This window comes from Chenopodium album, chromosome 2 (genome assembly GCF_948465745.1).
Source record: "Chenopodium album chromosome 2, dcCheAlbu1.1, whole genome shotgun sequence".
Lineage (NCBI taxonomy): Eukaryota > Viridiplantae > Streptophyta > Magnoliopsida > Caryophyllales > Amaranthaceae > Chenopodium > Chenopodium album.
In genome coordinates this window covers 54,414,875-54,425,470 of record NC_137835.1, presented here as the reverse complement: position 1 = coordinate 54,425,470, position 10,596 = coordinate 54,414,875, and the positions used below count along the sequence as shown (strand labels likewise).

At 34.6% G+C, this 10,596-nt stretch overlaps 1 protein-coding gene across 1 annotated transcript; it reads right to left on the bottom strand.

Annotated features, from left to right (window-relative positions):
* Nucleotides 1-465: 465 nt before the first annotated feature.
* On the bottom strand, nt 466-3,234 carry LOC145572779 (uncharacterized). Its single transcript, XM_081631748.1, has 2 exons — nt 2,384-3,234; nt 466-994 (listed from the first exon to the last, which is right to left on the bottom strand). Exons 1-2 carry the CDS (start codon nt 3,232-3,234, stop codon nt 466-468), a joined length of 1,380 nt encoding a protein of 459 aa, XP_081487874.1.
* Between the last annotated feature and the right edge of the window lie 7,362 nt (nt 3,235-10,596).

The window sequence follows — 10,596 nt, the reverse complement described above, 5'->3', positions numbered from 1 at the left end:
GATTATAAGGCGTGTTCCATTGCACAACCCTATGGATTGGTTCATATTTCGCATCAATATTACCGGGGCACCAACTTTCAACTCTAAGCAATGATTAGGAAGACCCGACAAATTTAATGAGTTTAATAATTCCATAGTCTCCATGTTATCAAGGATCCCACCATCTCCTGTATGACCCAAAGTATCCAAACTATAGTAGCTATGCACATTTCCTGGTAGCATTGATAAAATTTTTGAATTTAACTCATCTACATCATTGTTTGTTGGTGCTAGAATTCCGCGATCCTTGAGGTACTCCTAATCCGTGTAATTTGAAGGCAATTTGGGGTAGACAAAGTTAATGAGATTTTGCAAACCATGTTCATCATTTGTTATAAAAAAATCACGTGGTATTTCAATCCAATTTGGTTCACCTTTCTTTGTAATGGGCACTCCTTCTATAACTCCTTCTCCAACTTTAATTATCTAATCAGCAAATTCTTGAATTTTTTCAAGGGTATCGGAGGGAACGTCACTTTGACATAAACGCATGTTTATCCTTAGATACATAACTTGGCAGTCTCTCCAAAAGGACGCTCGATGCAAGGTAGCTGCAACAATAGATTCTCGTCCTTCATCTGGCACCACGGGAAGTATCTGTCTAAAGTCTCCACCAAGAACAACCAATTTACCTCCAAAAACTCTATTGTCACTACAAATATCCTTGAAATGTCGATCTACCGCCTCAAATGCTAATCGACGGGTCATTGGAGCCTCATCCCATATAATTAATGATGCTTCACGGATCAAATCAGCAAGGGTTGAGTCTTTTTTGAAGTTACAAACGGAATGTTGATCAAGATAAAAAGGAATCTTGAAAGTCGAATGTGCGGTTTTACGCCCAGGCAATAATAAAGCAGCAATTTCGGATGAAGACACAGAGAGCACGATCTTTCTTTCAGATCTGAATTTTGCAATCAGAGTGTTCCACAGGTATGTCTTTCCTGTCCCACCACTGCCGTAGACAAAAAATAAGCCACCTACATCTCGAGAATGAGCATCGAGTATTGCAGCATATACTCTATATTGATTATGAATGGCAACGGATCGGATTTGGGTCGGATGGAGCTCCACCTGCATCCACCCGAATTAAACATCCGCTCCACCCGATCCACCCGTCACCCGCAAAACCCATCACCCGCATCCGATCCATCCGTCATCCGCGGATGAAACGGGTGGATCGGATGTTTAGCGGGTGATAATTATAATCCTACTCTAACTATAAAATCTAATACGTTATTATAAAAATAAAAATAAAAAAAAAACTTTTAGCCAATTTTAAACTTAAAAAGTAAACCATTAATTAAATTCTTATTCCAAACCATAGCAATAATAATAATAATAAAATAATAATCATGAACTTGATTTTTTTTTAACGTAATCATGAACTTATTTCGATACTACATAATTGGGAATTAAGGGAGGTTTAATATTTTTTAAAATAAAATTAAAGAATTTTTAGAAATATTTATTTTTTTAGAAATATACAGTACATACATAGTGTAGTATACTAGTATATAAGAAAATTGGGAATTTTTTTTATATATATACGGATGGACTACGGATCGGGTGATAAACGGATGACGGATCGGGTGACGGATGAAACGGAGCCCCACCCGAATCCGACTCGATCCATCACCCGCCCTTCATCCATTTAATGCGGATTTTCGTCCATTTATTTATTTCGGATGGATCGGATTTGCGGATATCCATTTAGAATTGCCATCCCTAATATTGTTCCGTGTTTAACCCTCTAACTAAGGTATCAAATCTGTTGGCTTCATCATGTGTGTCATATTAAAGTTCATCTCTTATCAACCGATTTAAGGCATTGCGTGCTAACTTCGAAGAAGGTTGTGGCATGTTAGGGAAATATGTCAATGACCTTCCAAGTTTATTCAATATATGCTCAATCTCTTGTAATCCTTGATTCTGCATCTCTTCGGGAGTTAATCGTAAGTTAGGGTTTCTAGTTTGACGTTGCATCATTCTCTCGAGGTCATCGGTAAGTTCACCCCAATGTTGTTCCCACAACTATTTCGGATCACTTACTTCTGAAAACATCAATATGGAGCAAAACATGTTTCTCAACTGTGTACCCGATGCCCAGTTAGAGGCTTCTGACAGAGTTTCATGACACTCATTATCGTCGTCAAGCAACCCTAAGGCATGACATGCAGATCTAAAGGTAGGGTGGATGGCACTATCAACAGTTCGTATATCTTCAAAAGATTCCGCTCCACAAACCTTAGTTAAAAGCATCCGTAAGTAATATCGTTCCCCAGGATTTGGATGAACAAATGGCAATCTACCAATGCAAGGTCTTTCTTGCCGTTATGCTCACCTTTTTGTAGAGATTCCATGTGAATCCCATAGGAAAATTTTGGTAAGTGTATTGATTTGCTTCTGGAAAATCCTTGTTAGCTTGAACCACATAGTTAACATGGTTTGTTGCAATCTCGGTCGTTCAAGGACTGTGTGCAGATCATCATTATCATTGAAAACTACAAATTGTTCACTAGGTAGATGAAACTGAAGTAGTTCCGTTGAAGGATATTGATGTTGCAAATCAAACTCAAATATTCTCCAGCATGCTTCAATGGCCGATACATATCGACAGTCTAAGTACTGTTTTATCTCATCCACTCTGTTTCCTTGTCGTACCTCTTGACCACGTCGTGTGGTTGAATTGTTTTCAATGATAACTGTTGCTCGATCTTGACCTTTAGTAACATACTTGTATAGATACTTTACCACACTTCTCGCAGCAACACGCTCAACATTTATGTGTGCATTGTACTTAACACATAGATCTCTGTTATATGGTACCACCCAACGGTTATCTACCTCCCTTCCATTAACAATGATGGGCTCTCTACGTTGTCTACGTCTAAACTGCACAAAGCCATTATCATCAAAGGTGATTTCAATACAAAATTTCTTCGGGAAATTCTTTAAACACTTTTCATCGACTAAACATGGCCCACATGGTCCATGGAGCATGTTCTTGGTAATTGTTTCAAATGCCAAAGGATCTATATCCTTGTCAGGGATTTCCTCAGAGATAACTACGTCGATATCCTCTGGACACTTAGGCTTATCTTCTGGAACCAATGTTATGAGAATATGCGCATGTGGAAGTCCGCGCTTTTGAAATTCAATGACATAAAATCTGACACATGAAATATGTCCCATGTTAATTAATTAAATATGTCAAAAAATATCGTACGATTACATAATTAATCAACACAACTCACCAGCAATGACTTTTCCAAACTTCTTGTTATCCTTCAAATCGCGAAGCATTTGTTTCAATTTGATCTTGAAAACACGTGCTATAATGTCTGGTCTATCTTCAGTGCGACGACTTCCACGTGTAGATATCTCATTTACAATCTCAGGCCAGTTTGGATTGCAAGTGAAAGTTATAAATAAATCAGGCGGACCCAGAACGCGAACAATTGCCATAGCATCTTGATAATGATGGGCCATATTACGGGGGCTTCGTGTGAAGGATGATGGTAATATGAATAATCGACCTACATCTGTAGCATTGACATCTCCAGCCCTGATTGGATCTCGGAGTCCACTGTATAAATCAGAGCGAAGCCTGCCTTGATTTCTCCTTATCCATGATAATCGATATTGTTCCATTGCAGTGTATGCATCAACATCAAATTGTTGCAATAAGTGCCCGGAATCTATCAAGGTGTCACCCTCTTCTTCCCTATCATGTATCCTAAATGCGTAGAATTGTCGCATTGTCACAGTACTTCGACTGGTACTTGTACTCGACGCCTTAGGTATCCCAACTCTCCATCCATCGATACCATATGGAAACAGTATTAGGTATTGTAAAGGCATATAACTTGGATGAGTTTCATCAATCCTTTGTAACCCACCATATATTTTTTGCAATATGATATCTCGATTACCTATGTCTTCAGTTCCATCACCTACCATCAATGCGGCCACTTCACTTGTGGTTGGTTGGATATATTGTCTGCCTTCTCTTGCGCAAATAAGCTTAATTCTCAAATCTTGATGCTCACCTTGATCGAACAACATATTGCTAGCATTTCTGAATACTGTGACATAAGTATTTATATCATCAAGCATCATTTTTAGTCCTTGTAAAATTCTTGGATCTATGGAAGAAGCTTCCGCGCCCCCCATGTGATGTAGTCGGTTGGATGTTTCATTGTCAGTATCATAGATGTACAACTGTTCAAACTTTGGACCTATTCCTGGCTCAAGGAGTAAAGGTCCAATTTGATGGTAATTACTACCTACGATAGACATAGGGGCCTCTACCATCATTAACAGTGTTATCAATCCGACCGCCCATAGAGGTGAAAGCTAACATAGAGTTGAAAGCTCTAATATTGTTTCGGAATTGCTGATGTGGCAAAAGTGACATTAAAAATGGCGGTGTCAAAGGTAAAAGCGGCAATATAACTTGCCCACTTTGACAGCAGTGATTGAACCTTGGGTGTGTTTTAATGCTACTCTTTACCCTTTCTTCTGTCAACATAAGGGCCTTGCAATTAGGACAGACAACCGTTCTAGGTCCAAACTCCCAACGTCTATCAAACCCATCAGTACGACGACATTGATGAGTCACTTCTGCATGCAAATGATTATTTTAGTGAATATCAATTAACAATGTCGACATCATTTGTGTGTTAGGTTAAGTAGCTTGGCAAAGTGGTTACCTCTCCTTCCGACAATTTGCTCATCAGGTATAGAATCATTGTCTATCCCCTCATTAGGTGAGCTTTCTGGAATGAAAGTTTTAAAAATTTAATAGAATCCTTAATGCAAGGTATTAGTATTACTACTATAAAGTAAATATTAATGGTTCTTGTAAGTACCATTTATATTGATCTCATTAGGAAATTGCTCCACTTCACGTGTCACATCGTAATATTGATGTGTAGATCGATGTAATTGCATCCAATCATTAGGTGAGCTTTCTGGAATGAAAGTTTTTAAAAATTTAATAGAATCCTTTATGCAAGGTATTAGTATTATAAAGTAAATATAAATGGTTCTTATAATTAAGTACCATTCATATTGATCTCATTAGGAAATTGCTCCACTTCATGTGTCACATCGTGATATTGATGTGTTGATTGACGTAATTGCATTAATAGTCGCAAGGATCGTGCTTCTTTCTCCAATAAGTAACAACGTTGATTGAAAATAGGATCTTCATGGTTTGCAGTGCGTTTGAATAGTAACCTTCGCCTAATAACTAATCTAGCATGTTTGTGTTGGAAATTCTCTCTGAATTGATAATTACTTGAATGTATGTCCATTCTAATCTATTAGTTATACAATAATCAAGAGATAAACATATAAGAATCGATATTATAGTTTGAACAACATCAATTAATAGAAGTAAGTTGTAACAATTTACATTGTTATAATCCTGGTAGTGGCAAATTAATATATGTATGTAATGTAGTGTAGTGGCAAATTAATAGCATGTCCTTCTATGAGCAGATAAAATCCTGAAATTACCTAAATATACATGCTCATTCACATTACCAAAATTAAAGAAAAATAAATTGTGCATACCCGTAGGGTGTAGAAATTTAAGATAAAGGTCAAACGCAGTCAACGGAGTGTTTTATATACTGTAAAAAAATGGAACAATAATTTAAATTAATGAACGATCTCCAACACCAACTCCATTTCTACGTACATTAAAAAAATAATGAGTCATGTCTAACTCTAATTAACTTCATTTTCAATTCATTTAAAAAAATGCTCAAACCTATTATTGAATTCTAACTGACAGGCATGAAATAGTAGTAGAATCGTGGTCAAGGGATCAACATTGTTATTGCTAATCCTCAATTAAGAATAAATGTTGTTATAGACTTTTATAAAAAGGTTGTTCATATAATTGTCTGTATTGTTTGATTTTTTAGAGTATGTTTGTACAAAATTAGTAAAGTTCGGAGTAATATTTATTTTGTATTTTTTTTTGTACAAAAAAATTAAGGTGGCAAAAAAGAGGAAATGATTTTTTTTTTTAAATATGCAATATATATTCTCTGTTTGTTTTTTTTTTTTTTTTTACAAAAATATTTCAGTGAAAAAAATATGAAGAAACTTTTTTTTTTTTTTTTAAAGAGAAATTTCTGTTGTTTTTTTTTAAAAAAAAATTATTATAAGATTAGTAAAAGAGATAAAATTAGAACTTAGTAAGATATAATTGAGACTATTTAAATGATTGATTAAGATTAATTTGAAATACATTCATAAAATTTATACAGTGAACAAATACAATAAAATAATCATCCATAACCGATAATCATTTCGATTACATAATCTGTTTTAATAAAACTTCTAATCCTTAGCAAGTTCTCAAAGAAGTAGTTATTATACCAACAATTATCCCTTTTTTTTTTTTTTTTTGAAAGAAACAATTATTCTTATTTATTACCCATTTCTATAATAAGCAAAGCTTACTTAACAGATGTTATCATACGAAAAAGGAAGTTGAGACAAAGATAATTCGACAAAAGATTTAATCATAGTCATATTAGTCACCATCAACACAGGTAATCTCATAACAACTTTTGTTCCTGAATGCTCAGTTGCATCCTGAAACTTCCATTCGATAACAAAATATTTAAGTTAAACAAAAAAAAAAAAAAATTACTTACTCTCAGAAATTTTTTAACCAATTTCATGGATGACCAATTCAATTACATGAACAGGAAAAAAATACAGGTTTAATTTCCCAGTAATCAACTTCTAATACATAACAAATTATAACCGATTCGATTACATAATATGACCAGGGCTGGCCCTTTCCCTGTGCAAACAGACCAACTGCACAGGGCCCCCAATTTTATGGGGCCCATTTTTACTTAAAGCCCACCCAAAAAAATAAATAAATAAATAAATAAAAAAAAAAAACTAAAGTCAGCCATTGTTATCTCTGCACTCAAGCATTCCAACTTCCAAGCAATCAATTTACTTTCCAAATTCCAATCTACCTTCTATTTTCAATATCAAACTTTCCAAATTCCAATCTCCAATTTAATTTCATTACTTTTAATATGAAATTTCCATTAACCTTCTTATTTTACCCAAAAATAATTAGTAATTATCTCACTTTCCTCTTCCAATTTTCAATGGGAGAATTAAGTTTTCAATCCTTACCATTACTTCTCTTGATTTTCGTTTATTATCAAACATTCAAACGGCTAATTTTTTTATCATTTATAAATTTCCAAACAATTTCAGAATTTTCTATAACTCCTACTCAAAATTATTTTTGGGAGAAAAAAAAATACGAATTTTCTGTAATTATACAAAACGGCTAATAAGAATGGTATGAAAAATACATTTAGACTTGAGCAATAAGAGGATTATTGATATTTCTCTCCCTGTTGCCAAGCTGTACTCGTTAGTCCTAAATACATAAGATTTCTTTTATAAAGTATATATATATATATATATATATATATATATATATATATATATATATATATATATATATATAATATGATATTATTTGTATTATAATTTTTTTTCTGTTAGGGCCCCATTTTATAGTTTAGAACAGGGCCCCGAAATTTAACGGGACGGCCCTGAACATGACGGTACATTCCTCATTCACTTTCCAACTTACAGTAATGATTGACGGGTAATACACTCAATCAGGATAGACAACATTGTAACAAAAGATAGACATAGACATTATGTAATGTCTAATCGATAATGATTAGGAATCACCGCTTACATAGATTATTAAGGTAGACCCCTTATGAGTCTATAAGTACAGAGACACTTCGTTGGGGTTTTGGAGGTTTTGGAGGATAGACAATATTGTTACGTAGTATTAAGAATTTAATATTGAAACTACACTCTAGAATATGCATAACAAAATTTGAAAAAAATTTAACCCAATAATAAATACAATATTTATCTTTGCTTACAAAATACAATAATATGTATAGGCAACAAAATTGATATCTAGCAAACAAAATACAATATTTATCTAGCAAATAAAATACAATAGGGTTTTTCTATACAATGCCCCTGAGGTATTGACTTTTCCAAGCTATGCCCACCCATTTTCAAAATTCCACGCTGTACCCCCAAGGTACCTTTAGTGTCTGTGATGTAACCCTACCCTAACCCCTCCGTTAACTTAAGTTAACTTTCCGTTAACTTAAATATAAATAAATTAAAAAAAAAACCCCAAACACCTCTCTCTCCTCCCTCACAACTACCCACCAGCCACCAGCCGCACCACCGCCGCACCCCAGATGCACCACCGAGCCGCACTCCCCTCTCCTCGACCCACCACCACACGCATCACCCCTCCTCTCTCCTTCTCTCTCACTCGAGCCGCAACCGCACCACCGCGCACTGTATGTTGCCCAGCTTATCGTTCTTCATGCCCAAATTCGACCAATTGAACCATATTCGTGCAGATTTTCATTGGAAAAATCAATTAAAACAAGTTTTGTGTATTTAATCTCAATCTAATTGAACCAAAATTGTTGATTTAGCAATTAAAATCAAATTGGGGGAAAAATTAGGGTTTTCTATTATTTTGAACCAAATTCTTTGATTTTACAAAAAAAACAACAATTAACAACTTAATTTTGCAATTTGAATCCAATGAAACAAAAGCCCTAAACCAATTTGTCGAAATTTCAATTCGAATTTGAACTAAATTCCTCCATTGCATTCAAACACTTTCTTTAGTGGTGCACTATGTGGTGACTCGCACGGTGGTGGATCAAGGAGAGAAGAGCGCGGCTAGGTGGAGCGGCTGGGGGTGCGGCGGTGGTGCGACTGGTGGCTGGTGGGTAGTTGTGAGGGAGGAGAGAGAGGTGTTTGGGGTTTTTTTTTTTATTATTTTTTTAATTTATTTATATTTAAGATAACGGAAAGTTAACTTAAGTTAACGGAGGGGTTAGGGTAGGGTTACATCATAGACACTAAAGGTACCTTAGGGGTACAGCATGGAATTTTGAAAATGGGTGGGCACAGTTTGGAAAAGTCAATACCTCAGGGGCACTGTATAGAAAAACCCAATACAATATTTATCTTTGCTTTTAATTATATAAATATAATAATAATAATATAAGAAAAAATCTGGGCAGGTTATTTTTTTTTTTTTAATTTTTTTTTTATTTTTTTTTTTTGCAATTTCGGAATACTGATCTTTCTGCCAAGCCAATGGAAAAAATTACCCAAAACCTCAAAAATCCTCCAAACCCAAATTAAATTTGACTACTTTGAATGGTTTACGCTTTTCACAACCTAGGTTATTTTTGGGTATTTTGTGCTCGATTTTGAGTGGATTTTCACACCAAGATGTGATTTTCAATCATGGCTTACAATCCTATTATTCGAATTCTGCATATGTTTGCTCGAAAATTTGCGATTAGGTTTCGAAAATTGAATTTCATTCGAAAATCTAGGCAACTTGTGCGTGTTTGAGTTCAAATATTTGGAATCAAAGCTCGAAATTTTGGGTCATGCTATTTCCTTCGAACATCTGCTCGAATTAGAGCCCTTAATTCGATATTCTGCAGTTGTGGGTTCGAAATTCTGCTTTCAAGCTTGAAATTCTGCAATTTTGGTTCATTATACTGCATTATGGTTCGAACTTTTGCAGTTTTAGGGCTCGAAAACCTGGGCAGGTTTGTGATCAAATTTTTGGGTATTTTGTGCTCGATTTTGAGTGGATTTTCACACCAAGGATTTATTTTCAATCATGGCTTTTATTTTTCTGATTTTCTTGCTTGATTTCAGGCGAAATTGGGAGTTTTTTTTTTTTACATTCCTTCAAGGTATTTCATTATAATTTGTTCCAATATTGTTGATATATGCTCTATGTAGTTGTGATAATTTCTAGCAAAAGTTGTTTTTACCTTGAAATTGGGGAAGAAGGAGACGAATTAGTAACAACAAAAAACACCGATCTCAAGTGAATCCACGAAGAAGAAGAAGAAGGCAACGGCGAAGACGATGCAGAAAACGATTGCCGGAATTGTGTGAGCCAAATGTTGGTTACCTGATTGAAACCCCAAACAATCTGATTTCTGATTTTTTTTTTTTTTTTTTTTTTTTTTTTTTTTTTTTTTTTTTTTTTGGTGTGTGTGAGTGATATTTTTTTTTTTTGTGTGTGTGAGTGAAATGAGTATTGCAAAGTATGTATTATATAATCCATACTCTATTACTCTGGTGTAGTGTGTGCAGTTATGGAGTAGTGTGGTGGAGTGAAGATAACTGCCTTAGTCAGTAGAGTAGGCTGTTTAGAGAGATTAATTGGAAAAGGCGGGAGTGAATGGGAGTGTAGGATTGGGGATTTGGAGGATTCTGGTGAAAAGTGACTCTAGAATTATATTATAGATTTAATGCTTTCTCACTCTTACTATCCTAATCTCACTCTTATTTTCTCTCTCCATCGTTTTTCTCAAGTTTATACTTCCCATAACTAACCTAATGAATTTGATTGATTTTTAATTTTCAATTAGAAACATGTTATTCGTTTTTTTTTTTTTTTTTTTTTTT

Excerpts from the sequence above, each read along its gene's own strand:
- LOC145572779 (XM_081631748.1), bottom strand. The coding sequence starts at position 3,234 with ATGGGACATATTTCATGTGTCAGATTTTATGTCATTGAATTTCAAAAG. Across the intron at positions 995-2,383 it reads CATGGAATCTCTACAAAAAG|TGGTGGGACAGGAAAGACAT; the intron begins GTGAGCATAACG and ends TGTCTACGGCAG.